This window comes from Bemisia tabaci, chromosome 8 (genome assembly GCF_918797505.1).
Source record: "Bemisia tabaci chromosome 8, PGI_BMITA_v3".
In the NCBI taxonomy this organism is placed as follows: domain Eukaryota; kingdom Metazoa; phylum Arthropoda; class Insecta; order Hemiptera; family Aleyrodidae; genus Bemisia; species Bemisia tabaci.
In genome coordinates, this window is record NC_092800.1 from 7,960,710 (window position 1) to 7,976,058 (window position 15,349).

A 15,349-nucleotide genomic window follows, 5' to 3' on the forward strand; every position below is an offset into this window, starting at 1 on the left:
CTTTTATCAAGAATTTGCAAAATGACCCTGAGTTGTGAGTAAGTGAAGCAAAGCGCATCATACAGCAAAATTCATAGAAAATGTGATCTTTCGAGAGTGATGCTTGGTAAAATGGATTCTTAAATTGGTTAATATTCGAAGGAACTTTTTTTGTAGACGTATTAAGAGCTAAAGAGGATTATACGGCTCAGAAAACAAAAGAACAATGCCATGGAAACTGCACGCACATGCATTCTCGTGAAGATTTGCTTTGAGGAAGAGATTACCTAAATTTCATGTATGTAGGTCATTGTTATATGCAATATTTTCTTTTATCTGTTTTTTCTCTTTTTATCGTCCAAATTCCAGTACTTACGTTCCCCATACTTTAGCATATCACTCGCTGCCCGTCACACAGTTGACCGAGTCAATTAGAGAGGTTGGACAGAAAATTTTTGACTTAAACTGTAAATTTTATGTTTATTCTGTCACTTAGTAAATTTTAAGGGGTGCATCTAGCGGAAAATTTCACGAGGAAACCAATAAAACACTTTTAGAACCTCAAAATTTTGTATAAACGGAGTTACAAGCGTTTAAAGTTTCCAAATTTTGTCCGATCTCTCCTATTAACTCAATCCACTGTGCGTCGCCTGAGTAAGTTAGCATACCATTTTTTAATCATTCCTGGAGAGAGAGAAAATGTGCTGAGCCAAAGACAATAATCTGACCTACACCTTAGGAGGCCGGCAAACTTGGCTTGTCCAGACTTTTGGCTCCAAAAATACGCAATGGATCACCACGTGATCTAACGCACCAGGCACTGATTATTAAATAAAAAACACAAAGTCAAGGGACCCATTCAGACCCAATAGCATGCATCTTCAAAATTAAAAGAATTTACCAAACGAGGCACCGAAATGTCATAATTAATTCGCATCTCTCTCATTATTTTTCAATTTTCCGTGTCACGTTGCTCGCACTTTTTTTCGGCACGCTTTGGCCAGCGCGTGCTCAGTCAAATATACACAGGTGACAATTATTGATGGCTGATGACGCACCTCCTCAGATTACAGAAAGTCAACACTAAGCTGTTCATTCATGGTTGCTATATATTGATCCATGTGATCCAACCCGCAATTGCTATTTCTAATTCAATCTTTTTCGCACATTTGTTTCGACATGCCTCCCGATTTTCAGGATCAGTATTGCAGATTGTGACCCTATTTAAATGAAAATTAATTTTTCGAATTAATGTTTACACAGTTGCTTCTGTCTTCTCCCGATCCGAGTCCTCGCGCATGCTAATAGTTCCGCGTCCCGGTTTTGTGCGGGAAAAATATCCGATATAGCCCCGTGAGACATGAGTCAGTTCATATTCATACATTATTCATAGGTGTCCCGATGGATTTTACATCGCAGTTGTGTACATATCGCGGTGAGATTGGTTCACTAATACTTATTCTTCTCACGGTAAGTCACTTTTACTTCAAGTAGTTTTTCTTGTCATTGAGAGCTGGTGACAATGGATTAGCTGTCGAAGACATTTAAATCTCTTATCATGTAAAAAAAAAATATTCAAAGCATTAAAGAGATTATTGTTTTCCATTCACCCTATTTCACTATACGCAAATTTTTGCGAATGGGTGTGATCTCATTTTTCAACCAGATCGGAAGGATGGCAAGCCAAAAGAAAAAAATACTCTGCTGAAGTTAAGGACTAAATTTAGTTGCTTGATGGATTGTACCCAACGTTTGTATCCATCTACTTTTCAACCCACCATGAATTTTGGATGTGGTGGTCGCTATTGCTATCAACATGAAAATCAAATGGAAGTATTTTTGCCAAACGGAATCATGCGCACCAAGACTTGAGCCCTGAGCCCCATAAGAATATGTGCATAACACGGCGCACGTCATAATGCACATAGTTCCATTTGATAGAAATACGTCCAAATGTTGTAGCGGTACCGTCGCCCGGAAGAAATTTCGTTTTGTTGTAACGGATGTTGGCAGTAAATTAAAAACTTCACCCTTATTCGCTTGCAAAAAATTCGCCTGATATCCCATTTGAGTGTAACAAAAGAAAAAAAATTCTATTTTTCAAATGTTATTCGATATTATTCATTTCCAGATTAAACTGAGTCCACTGTAATTTTGGGTCGAAATGCCCCTCCCCCAAATGGGATAAAATCTAAATAAAAACAAGTAGAAAAATCCAACATGAATATGTTGGAAAAGCGTGCCGAATAACTAAAATGTTGGACACATACCTACTATTTTCACGTCTTTGTTATTTGCATCAATTGGTACTTTTTGCTAAATTTGGGAGAAAATATTGATTCATGAACGTTGAATGTAAATTGATTTTAAAGATTCCGTCCAATTATCTTGATTTTAAGCTGATATGCGGCATTTCGCACGACCGTGATTTGGGCGAACTGCCGTGCATCGAAATCGCGTTGAGTTAATCTCTTTGGATTTCGAACTGTAACTTCTCTCCTATTCGGCCGATTTTTACAAATGAGGTCTCTTTTTATTTGTACTTTAACGGAAAGTAAGGAAAAACTCGCTAAATAGACGGAAAACAATTTTTGTGAAAATTTGGTGGATCCTGGCGTCACGGTGAATGGTTAATCGGGCGTGGAAGATAATAGGTTCGACGAGGCGACCCTCTCCTCGCCGTCTTTTATTGCCTTGCTCGAAACCTGACACCCAAAGCCATATCGGGAGATAACTGCAGTGGTTTGAGTGGATTTTTGCAGGGGCCACGGTTAGTACATGGTATAAAGAGTCACGAGGCTCATCACAGATTGCACTTGCAGTGCAAGACGCTCATTGGCTAAACAGTTTTGGCGGGAAAGAAGGTTCTAGAGTTGAGTCCTCCGAGCGTAAGAAAGCTTCTATGAGGTTTTTGTCAAATGAAATAATACGGTTTTGACAGGAAAATGTTCTCAAGGGTTCCCAATTAGCAGTTCATTCGGTTTTTTTGGTAAGAGACCATCAGGGCTTGACAGTATAATGGTTCAAAGACAAGAAAACGGGTCCGAGGAAAAAAATATTTGGACGGCCCGTTGAATAGCATTGGTTGATCGGTGTGCTGTACTATGGTACATCCGAGTGATTTCAAAAAGCGAGCCCTACTGGCACGCTTAAAACCTACAGCCCCCCGTAAAAATTTGGATACTAATGTTATGTATGCGATTGTTACGTTTACGCGAGCGAGCGTGACTCCCAACTAACAACGATCTATCCAGAGTTCCTCCAGCAAAACGAGCCCGCTCATTTTTTGGGGGTATATCATAAAATTCAGATTCAGCAGGGTGTCCTCATAACGTTACCTGTCATGGGTACTCTAGGCCAGAGCCTTTTTTGACAACCTATCCATAGCATTCTTTATGAACATACCAGACAAGCGTCTTGGTAAATCGTAATAGTGAGGTCCCAAAAAGTACGAATAATCTTCATGTGAATGACGGGAAAGCAAATATTTGGACAAAATGAGAGATTAGGCACAAGAAATTTTGCAGACCTTCGGTAGGCCACAGTTGCAAGAAAAGGGAGCGTTTTTCGAAAAAATAGATACTTACCACAAAAAATTCTTACTTTTACCCGAAAAATTGAATCACATGGACCGCGTCTAGCAGAAAGAAACCAAGCAATCGCCAAATTTAATTAGGTCATTTAATTCTTCACGAAAGAACGTTTGTGCGAATTCATTTGAAAATTTTGAGGAATTTGCTTCGTAGTATGCAGAAGATGCATTGGAATTTGCACGGAAATCCGCACAACCGTTGTAATGAAAAAAATTAATTTGTCCGGTTAAATTTAGCAATAGCTGACGAGGCTTTGTTCCTTCTTCTTAACGCGGTCCGTTTGTAAACCATCCGTTAATTCTGAGACATCCTATATTTTGGAAGATATTGGAACACCGGACGTTCGATTCATTCTACCAATTTTTTTTTCATCATGCCTTTCGTGCCAATTCTTTCCCGCTTTTTCAGGTGCTTCACGTACCCGTCATCGCAGAAGCAACACCATGGCCTCAGGAAGCAACAACAACAACCATCCGTGTCCAGGAACGTGTCCACGTCGAGGAGCATGTTCGAGTCGCCAAAATCACATGCGACGGGACACTCTACCCGGAGCAATGCATCTCTCTCCTGTCTTCCCTCCCGAATCTCGCCTCTAGATCAGTCACGGAGATGATGAGTATCGTCCTCAACCAAACTGTGATTGAGGTATTTCAAGTTTGGTTCCACAGCCGTTTAAGGTGATTCGATGGACGCCATATTTTGTGTCAGAACGGCATCAATTGGTTCCATTTTTTTACCTACTCTTCATTTTTTTACAATTTTGAGGTCGCAATTCTGTTCTCAGGAGACTAAAGCACTCACTTACCAATTTTAACAAAGAAATTCAACGTAATAAAGGCGTGGTTTTTTTAGAGAGAAAATATCGCATTCGAGTGCAGTTTCGATATCAGTATTGAATGCGATGTTCTCTCTCTAAAAAAACCACGCCTTTATTACGTTGAATTTCTTCGTTAAAATTGGTAAGTGAGTGCTAGCCTCCTGACAACAGAATTGCGATCTCAAAATCGGAGAAAAATGACAAGTAGCTATAAAAATGGAACTAATTGATGCGATTTATCGCATGCCGTTCTGACACAAAATATGGCGTCCATCGAATCACTGTAAGTTCATATTTGAGGCTAAAAGTTGGCATGATATGAATTGGATTACATTTTTCAATAAGGAGCCACTATCTCTGGCACTCCCATAAAATCACATATCTACATAAGGAAAGTAATGTCCAGTATGTTATTTCTAAAATGGGCCAAAAATAGTGGTTCCTTATTGCAAAATGTAATCCGATTAATCGACACAAATTACTGCCTAAAGCAACAATCTGGCACTAAGAGCATCTTTGAACTCGAGCTCATTGGAATATTGTTTCCTCTCCATTTGAACCTATGGAATGTATCGATTCTCGGACGGGGCAGGTGTTCCGTCAAGAATCGATTTTTCAACGCAGATTTCAATCGGTAATCCAGAACTGCGCGAAAGGTCTAAGAAAATATTTAAGGATTGTGCGAAAAAGGCACAAGGATTGCGCGAATAGAAACCCTAACATCTGCTACGGGGATGCGCGAATTTTAAAAAGAAGTTAATTTAATGTAGAAATTTGGCAAAGCAGGAAACAATTGGAAAATAATGGCATTATTATCTCACGCTAGTTTAAGTTAGTTTGTTGACAAATCATCGACGTCTTACCCTCTGATGATAAATGAAGTAATGTGATTGAATATTGGTCGAGGGTATAAAGAGCTTACTTAGCTTTTCTCGGAAAAAATATTTAATCGGATAAACGAGGCACCGCCGAAATGCTTATGCGGCGTCAAAATACAATATGGAGCTTCTAAGTTCTATTATTCGATGCCGCGATTATTGTAACGGGAGTTCGGATAATCGCGCCAAACAGTGCAGCCGGCATTAAACGTATATTAGCGCCTGCAAGACTGTAGGAATACCTCACGCATTGCGCCAACGGAGCGGTTGGCGCACAGCCCATATCAGCGCCTACATGACTGCATGAATACTTCTCGCATTGCGCAAAACGCAGTGCAGTCGGTCAGTTGGCCTGAAGTGCATATTAGCGCCTACAATAATGTATAGGAATACCGTTGGACTGCGAGTCATTATTTTTGACTTTCTGCTCAAGTTTTTACCATAATAAAAGGGAAAATATGTTTCCTCATTGTGACGATTCAGAAAGTCAGGATATTTAATTTTGTTTTGGTTATATTAAAAGGAAATAGAAAGAACGAGAACATTGCGTCGAAATTTTCGATACTTTTCTTTGAGATCATTTAGGTGAATTCGCGAAAACTTTTTAGAAAAACTGTGTGTAGTTTTTTAAAAACATATATTAAAAATGAAACATGAAAGTAGTGCATAACGTTGCAATCAGAGATAAATATACGCTTTCACTCGGGTGCACCCATCGGGGTTTGAATCCATTCATCTCTTAAAAAACTTGAACATAGTTTTTTTCTCAGTGGTTGGTGGCTACAGGCCCCTAGTTCACTTTTTAGCGGCTCTGGTGCTTGCACTAGAGCTGCTATTCCGGACGGTCCCAGCTGGGGAGTATCATTGGACCATGTTACATTGGAGAGACCGCGCGTTGGTTAATGGGAATCGGCGCCATTTTCGGCTATGTTCCTTGTCATGACTTTATTTTATTGCATATTGTTTTATTGTTAGCCAATGCTATGTTGTGTAGTGTATTTTTGGAATCATGGTGATACAGTCAATAATTCAAAACTTGTCTGTGCTTTAATCTCGTGATGGAAAAAATGTACTTTACGTTCAAAATTTGAAAATTTGAATTTTAAAGTTTTCGCGGTTAAGGAAGCTCTAACCACTGGGTTGGAGCTTCCTAGTCATATTACTCGATATCAGCTGATAGCAAACAAAGGTTACCAAGGAAACCGTAAACGTCTAATGCCGTCTGCCCACGTAGCAAATGGGAGGCGAAAATGGAAGTCATCAGTGCATCGTTGAGTGTTGACGCCCGATCCCATTTTCAGACATGTTCACACGTTTTGCTTGCAAAGAAAAAAGGCGGCAAATCAATTTTTATTATTGGACCAATGAGTGTTCTCCAATTTGAGTTTGTAAACATCGTGGTTTCTAGGTTAGGTTTTTGGCTGTGTGATAAATGATATTATGCCGTCTTTGATTTTGTTAAAATGACTCGATATATGTTATTTGATAAATGATTGGAGTTTTGATAAAGTAAGTAATTGATTTGAATTAAAAATTGTGTCCTTAAAAAATGGATGATGAGGTGATTTGGTTAACATGGGCATTTGTGGTACTTGCGGCGTATTGGGAGTTTGTATGGAAACGACGTGGCAGTAGTCCACACTTTTTACAAGAAACTATTTTGTACAAAGTTCTGTACAAATTTTACACTATTTATACATACAGTAATATAATGCAAAAAAATTATGTACTTTATCACAACTCACATAGCTTCAAAACAAGATAGAAAATGATGGATGCTCAGCCCCGACACATCGATGATCGCGAAATTTGCGCGGCCCGCGCAATTTTCACGTTCAACACTCACCGATGAACTGATGACTTCCATTTTCGCCTCCCATTTGCTACGTGGGCAGACGGCACACAACTACCGTGGCCATCGGGGCGATTATTGAAATGACATCGACTCTATGTCGCCGCTTACGACAAGACATATAGCCCTATCTTAACCGTGTAATATATCGCAATTCGATATTCAAAACCATTACCTACAATTTCAGATATAAAAATGCAAATTTTTTGCAGCCTCGCTAAACGACTTATCAACCATGCATTCCAAAGTTTCTTATCACAGGGCTGTGAAAATATACAATCTAATAAATACAAAATAACCAAATATCTAAAAAGACAAAATTTCAGTTACAGTCAGTTTCAGTCTTATTGTTGCACAAACTAGTTATTTGACAAAAAAAGAAGATGATCACTCAATTGAAAGAAATTGGCGCCCAATCACAACGACAAGTTAAAAAAAATACTGTGGGAGAGATTTTTTAGGATGCGGACCTCCAAAGAGCCTTCAAAATTAAAAGTATACAACAAGTGATAGTGCCATGCATTCTGCATATCAAGGGCCAATACACATTTATACACCGGCTACGTAAATCTGCTAAGTTACAAAACATGAATCGACAGTTGTCGGATTGTACATCAGTGACAAAATGTGTCTAGGCCCTCATTCTTGACTACAACTACTGTCGCCAGAGCTGCTCTCCGACGCGAATGCGTTGGAGCTTCCTGCTTGTTAAATATCTACGAAAGCTCTCTGGACCATTTGTGCTGCGAGGGCTATCCATCGAAGAGAGACTTGGCCGTAAATGAATAGGGAATGAACATTCTTCCACGATGTAGCTATCTACCACAAACTATCAAGGTTGACGGATTGACGCTTCCTCGTTGAATATTGAATATTCGCTCGAACATGTGAGTTTCAGTACCAGAGATTAGGTTACTGGTAGGTACCGCAGACGCGGGAAACTTGAAAAAAGCGTGCTATAAACACAGGCGGATCCAACAATGTGGCAACACCGGATTTCCTCCATTAAAACCTATGCTAAATAATCGATTCTTATAGGAGCACCTGGCCCCTCAAAGAATCGATACATTTCCATAGGTTTAAATGGAGAAAAGACAATGTTGCCAATTTGCTAGATCCACCAATGGCCATAAACTACGCAGATTGCGCGCTAAGAAGTAAATTTGAGACTTTTTTGATGTGATCAACGCGATTTTCATGCGATTTTACCCGTAAAGAGAATTTTGACTGTATCCGTTGTATGTGACAGATTCATTACTAGACCTCTGTCCCGGAGGTAATGCTGCCTTGCTAAGGAAAAACGTCGTATGATCATTCGAGCGTTGCCAAATTTCCTCCGATACAATGTTTATTTTGAGGAAAGCTATAAATATTTTTCTATGAAATTTTCAGGTAATGTATATTAAATTGCGAACAAAATTATCCAAAAAATTTAAAGAAAAATATTCATAAGTTTCCCAGGAAATTCGCGTTATATCCATTGAAATTTGGCAATTCCTGAAGGCTCATATCGCGGCGTTCTTCCCTAGCACGGCAGGAAACTATTTTTCTATACGTTTAAAACATCATGATTTATTTAATCCTCCCTCAAATAGCGGATTTTTCTATTGACAGATAGATTTATGTTCCTGTCATGTCTCCGACGTGAAAAAGACTCACGAAAACCTCGCAGGTGTTGAACACCAAGCTCTGGACGACTGCATCACTCTGTTCGAGGACACTAACTCCGCCCTGAGGGAAATCATCTCCCAGTTCGAGGAAAACGAAACGGGCTCGAAACCCTACCACAACTTGCAGACGGTCCTCAGCGGGGCTATGACCAACGTCCACACGTGCTTGGATAGTTTGGGATATCATGGTGGGAACAACTTGGCTGACAAGTTCCGAGAGAAGCTCACAAGAGTTACCGGGCACGTGAGTAACTCTCTCGTCATGCTCAAGAAAGTTCCCGAAAGTACAAAAGCAACCAATGACGAAGTTTTCCCGGAGTTCGGGGAGCTTCAAGGAGGATTCCCAATGTGGGTGACGAAACGCGACAGGAGATTCGTAGTTAAAGATCCGAAGTCGATGTCGTATGATTGTGTGGTGGCCACAGACGGCACTGGGAAATTCAAAAGCGTGCAAGCGGCTATCAATTCTGCTCCGGACAAAAGCAAGAAAAGGTAAATCTTTAATTTTCATGAGGGTAGTCTGCCGTGCAACGCAAAAACGCCGTAAATGCCGTGAATGCCACTTTACATGTTTTGGAAACAATGTATCACAGCAGAAAAACGTATGTACCTTGGGACAATGTATTCACAGAATGGACCACTAGACAAGGTACGAATTTAAGCAATCTAAAATATTTTTCTTAACCAAAATTTTACGTAAAACACGATTTTTACAACGGAAGTCTCTGAAACCAACTTTTAACGAAGATATTAACGTTTTTATTACACATTGGTTACGAGGAATTTGAACTGCCCGCTCACAAGAAACTCATAGCTCTACATGAGTGAAACCGCGCACTACAATGGTCTCAGCAAGTTTCTCAATCGAGCAATGTTCATCTCCCACCATGTGTTGTTCAAACTATAAGCAATTTGCTATAGCTGAGCCAAAGCGTCAAGATCGAGGTTGCCAGGTTTTTATATCGCAGAGACTGTCATGATAACGTTTAGCGCGCGATGTGAATCACGTAGAGCATTGAGTTTTCATGAGCTGGTGGCTTGAATTCACGCATCAAGAATCATTAAATATCTTTGTAAGGAGTTGATTTCGGTAATTTTCAATGAGCGCATCGTGTTTTACGTGAAATTTTGATTGGGAAACATGTATCAGAATGCTGAAATTCGTACCTTGTCTGGTGGTACATTCTTTCGCGAACATTATCAAATACTTTACCTGAATATTTGAGTTGCATGGGCAAAACAGATTATTTTAATGAAGTGTTAAGTTCCAAAAACGAAGGAAAATCTTGATGGATTTACGGCGTTCTTGCTTGGCACGGCAGTAGTTTCCTGCAGGGTATGAATTTGATCAGCATGAATAAAAAAAATGTGAATTGATTTATGTGAGTCAATTGAAACCGACTCCATCGAAATATTATTAAAAAATCGGTGTCGATTTGATCGATTATATGTACAATAGAAACGTGGACCGATTGACGTTCGATTGACAACCGGGATACGATCGATACGTCCCTCGTATTTTTCAGAATCAATCGAATTTTGTCAATCAAATCCCGTCAATCGGTGCAGGTTTTTATTTGTCGATCGATTCGTGTTGATCGAATCCATGCTCTCCTATTTTACTCTAGAAGTCAGGGGGTCAAAAAAGTCTAATATTTTAGACTTGGCATGAGTTTGGTTTAGAATAGACATTGTCATTCGTGCTCCTGCTGTACTAAAAATGGTGAAAATATGAAGTAGTTTTGTAAATCGTGATTACATTTGATGAAAAAACAACATTGATGAAAAAACAAGAGTAATGGTACTTCAATCGTCACCTTGTCTAGTGATCCGTTCCAGTGACCTTAAAATAATAATCGTGAAATAACTTCAAAAATAAATCACTGATTGGATAAAATGGATCGCATTTAGCGAAACGGATTCTTCACGATTTCAGTGTTTTCAAAATTGTGCAATTTCTTCTTTTCATTCAAAAATATTTAATATATGTACAGTTTTAAAATTTACAAATATTTCCATCTAAAATTAATAAGATTATGGTGGGGGATAAAAACTTTCTGCTATTCTGGGACATTTTTTAGATAAATAGGTATGCATGAAGATGCATCGATTTTACAACACTGTGATCGCGCTGGTTCTTTTTTGCTAAATGCGATCCAAATATCACTAGCGGTGTTAGTGGATTTTCTGATTGATAACTGATTATTCTGATACATGCTGGGAATTAATAAACTTTTGTAGTTAAAACTACATAATTTTACGAATGATGGAGTTGACAGTTTGTGTTCTGTGTCTACGATTTTCTTAAGCGTACAACTAACGCACTAAGAGTAAATATTTTGCTCTGCTAGCTGCCGAATCATCGATGAACAGGTGACTTCAAAACTGAAATTTCAGAAAACGGATCTAAAAATTTGAGAGCAGAAATCAGTCCATTCGTTTAAACTAGATTAAATCAGTCAGATTTTGAGGAGAACGTGATCTCGTTTTGGTCGTCAACACTTCCTTTAAACAACATCAGCACAGCTTCTGTATCAGTAAGATTAGAGCCATGGTGTTTTTAGCATTTTCCAAGAAATCACACGGAATAAACGAAATTGCTGATTTAACAATTTTGTAGTTAAAGTGTGTGCCCAAAACATTTCAATGTAGATTTTACAATGAAAAAATGTACATGTAAATGTAAAGTGTTCCACTATTGTAAAATGTACATTTGAAACATGTCGGACATATTTTTCAACAATTTAATTGTTAAATCAACAATCCATTTTTTTCCGTGCATTCCTCAGTCTGTGCAGACAATGAGCAATAGATGCAAGGAAATCATTTGCTCGTTTGTATGTAGCACAGTTTGACCAATTGCCTATTTGATTGTTTTTTATACTTTGTACTTACCTATTTTTCTGCATTTGCAGGTTTACAATATATATCAAAGCCGGAAAGTACAAGGAGCAAGTGAAAGTGAGCAAGAAAAAAATGAATCTAATGCTTATTGGAGACGGGGTTGGAAAGACGATCATAACGGGCAGTAAGAATGTTGTTGATGGATCGACTACTTTTAGATCAGCCACATTTGGTAAGTTGGATTATTCCCCTTTTGAATAAGGTGTAAAAACATTTGTTCACTTTTGAATAGGGTGTAAAGACACTTTTTCCCCTTTTGAATAGGGTGTAAAAACATTTCTCATGATGTGGTCACAAACAACATATTCGACCTTTTCTTTAAGTTAAAAAAAGTCCTCTTCTGGTTTCACTCACGACGTATCGATGGTGAAACTTAAGAGAAGCTCATCTCATCGGTTAGCGGCGTTGCGTCCTTCCTGTCATACTTTATTTTCTACGTGGAAAACTACCGGATGTTGAAACCTGAAAACCTTTTCTTGAAAACTTCAATGATTTTTATTCCATAAGTGATGAATATTCTGTGACAGTTTTAAGCCGTAATGTTTGCTCGCTGTCTCCTTTTGAAAAATGAAGTATGACCAGAGATTTTGGAACAATGCAATCGAGATACGCATTGTTGCAGTTTCGCCGTTTGTTGTGCTGCTGTAATTTATCAGCGAGAATTTATTTCGAAATTTTAAAATACTCGCCGATTTTTCTGCCAAATTTCTGCAGCATGAGGTAGTATCTTTCTTGGAAATATCTCTGACAATGAAGAATTTGCAGACGTCTGAAATTTGGTAAACACGTTTGAACTAAGAGAACTGAGTACAAGAATATCCTTGGTCTCTAAATTAAACAATCATTGGAGGGAATATGGCAAAATAATCGACTCTGCTAAAACACAAGTGTTTAAATGGACCACATTTTACAAGAAGGAACCATTATTTCTGGCTCATTTTAGAAACAACATATATGCGATTGGTTTCTCTGAACAGAAAGGCGCTTTTATGGAAGAGCCAGAGATAGTGGTTCCATATTACCAAATTTAATCCAAACGGGAAATGCCGCCAGATCACGTCTTAAGGTGGTATACATTTTCTCACTTTAAGTATACTTTTCCACAATTTTTAAGAAAAAAATTATGAAATAAACTACATACTCGGCTTATCAAGCGTTCTCAAATGCAGCAATGCAATTTTTTCATGCAAATTCTCCATTTTTCTCCGAATGGGACTAGTGCGCCACCTCAAAACATGTGGATCGCATTTAGCGAAAAGGAACCAGAACAATTACAGTTTTGTTAAAATGTTGCCTCTTCATAATTATCTCAAACATATCCCAAAATAGCAGATAGTTTTTGCATACCATCAAAGGATTGTCAATTTTGAAGGGAAATAATTGTGTTAATTTTAATACCTATTGTGCATATGCATATCGACGGTGAAACTACCAAACCACGTATCTCGGTTTGCGACGTCGCAGACTTCCTGTCATACTTTATTTTTTAAATGAAAAGCTACTTAACGTCCAGTCTTGAAAATTTCCGTGATTTTTCCTCTTCGTGCGGAGAAAATTCTGTGAAAATTTCAAGGAATGATATTGATTTGGTCTACTTCAAAAAAATAAAATGTGAGCGGAGATTTTTAAACACCGCAAACGAGATACGTGGTTTGGTAGTTTCACCGTCGATATTTAGTATTTTTAAAAGAAAAAAAGAATTTGCACGATTTTGAATACACCGTAATCACGCTGGTTCCTTTTTGGTAAATGCGATCCATGTGATGTTTCAATTGCCACTTTTTTTAAGAAATTATGTGATTCGTTTTGCTGAACTCCGTTTATATCCATCCAGTGTTCGAAACTCACCTTTGAGTTTTAGGAGCCATGTGACGCATAAAGCCCGATTTTTAGGCGCCATTGAAGATTTTTAGGGGCCAAGCTGACTTTTTGCCTATATATTACGGCGCATTTACTGAAAAGTTAGATGCAAGATGTTTTCGTAACAGAACTAGTAAGAAGCTGTAACTTGAGGAAAACAAAAGCACTAAGGATGAAATAGTGAGGAATAGAAAAAGCAAGCTTTCACTTTTAGTGCTGAAAATTCTGAGTCTTTTCAATTCGAGTAGATTTGTTTTTCTTTCTCTATGTGACTTCCTGTGAAAATCCAGATTTTTAAGGGGCAAGTTTTAGGGGCCACGTTGGCGCAGAGCCTTTATTTTTTAGGCGCCATGGCCGATTTTTTAGGCGCATTTGGCGCGTTGGCGTCTGTGAGTTTCGAACACTGGTTTATATCCATCCCTTCTCTCCTCCCTAACTGAAGAAAAATGATGGAAATCTTATTTTTCTTCTCCTTTTTTTATAGCTGTTTCAGGGGCAGGCTTTATAGCCAGAGACATAACCTTCGAAAACACGGCCGGCCCCGAGAAGCACCAAGCCGTAGCGGTCCGGAACAGCGCCGACCTCTCCGTATTCTACAAGTGCAGCTTCCACGGTTTCCAAGACACCCTCTACACCTTCTCCAACCGCCAATTCTACAGGGAGTGCGACATTTTCGGAACCGTTGACTTCATCTTCGGCAACGCAGCGGCAGTTTTCCAGAAGTGCAATCTGCTCGCCCGGAAGCCCGGCGAAAAGCAGAACACTCTCGTCTACACCGCGCAAGGGCGGAAGGACCCCAACCAGAACACAGGGATATCCATCATAGACTGCAAGGTGGATGCAACGAGGAATTTGGCGCCTATCAAGGCTCAATACAAGGTCTACCTCGGTCGCCCGTGGAAGCAGTATTCGAGGACAGTCTACATCAAGTCTTACCTAGGGGACCTGATAAATCCTAAGGGATGGTTGGAGTGGAACGGGAATTTTGCCTTGAATACGCTGTACTACGCGGAGTTTCAGAATAACGGTCCAGGGTCAAATACGAAGAACAGGGTTAAGTGGGGAGGTTACAAGGTTATTACGAACCAGCAAGAGGTGGCTAAATTTACCGTCGATCAGTTTATACAAGGGAATAAATGGTTGCCTCCCACTGGTATTCCGTATTCCGCTGGTTTGAGTTGAGTGGTTTCGTGGTTAAAATAGCAAATGAGGGGAGGACAAGACGCATTAGAGCAGTAATTGGGAGGAGTTAAAAAGAAAGGAACAAGCCACAAGCCAAGCCACATCGGGATCGAACCGAGAAAAAGAGGTTTAAAGTTTGGCTCCTGTATAAGACTCAATGTATAAGATAAACTTCAAGTTCAATTTCTGCAAAAGTTTCTCCAACAAAAACTTTGAATTTTTGGCGATAGATAGTAGATCAGTGGTTGAGTTCAAAACGACTCATAACTCAATTTTTGCCAAAATGTGGGTAGGTTCCTTTCTGCTTAACTCAGTCCAATAGCTATTTCAAGAAATACTGGTTTGGGGTTTTGAAATTACATTGATCCTTATGGCGAAAAGAAAGTCCAAACTGACTTTTTGATTATTAAAAATTGAAATTTGAGAGCGAATTTTTCTCAGAATATACATTAAGACTAGTTTTACATGTTATCATTAATATCTAAATTATTTCAAAACCTGTACCTATGCGCCTTGTCCTCCAACCAAGCCCCTCGAATACGCAATTTTTTTTCTTTTCTTTCAACATTATTATATCACTCGAATTTGCACCGCAGTTCTTTATTTCGACTTTC

At 38.9% G+C, this 15,349-nt stretch overlaps 1 protein-coding gene across 1 annotated transcript; it reads left to right on the plus strand.

Annotated features, from left to right (window-relative positions):
- Window positions 1-1,090: 1,090 nt before the first annotated feature.
- On the plus strand, window positions 1,091-15,281 carry LOC109040945 (uncharacterized). The gene is made up of 5 exons (XM_072303168.1): window positions 1,091-1,449; window positions 3,981-4,217; window positions 8,734-9,281; window positions 11,705-11,865; window positions 14,038-15,281. Exons 1-5 carry the CDS (start codon window positions 1,381-1,383, stop codon window positions 14,733-14,735), a joined length of 1,713 nt encoding a protein of 570 aa, XP_072159269.1. The 5' UTR covers window positions 1,091-1,380; the 3' UTR covers window positions 14,736-15,281.
- The last annotated feature ends 68 nt before the right edge of the window (window positions 15,282-15,349 follow it).

Excerpts from the sequence above, each read along its gene's own strand:
- LOC109040945 (XM_072303168.1), top strand. The coding sequence starts at position 1,381 with ATGGATTTTACATCGCAGTTGTGTACATATCGCGGTGAGATTGGTTCA. Across the intron at positions 4,218-8,733 it reads TCAACCAAACTGTGATTGAG|ATAGATTTATGTTCCTGTCA; the intron begins GTATTTCAAGTT and ends TTCTATTGACAG. Across the intron at positions 11,866-14,037 it reads TTTTAGATCAGCCACATTTG|CTGTTTCAGGGGCAGGCTTT; the intron begins GTAAGTTGGATT and ends CTTTTTTTATAG.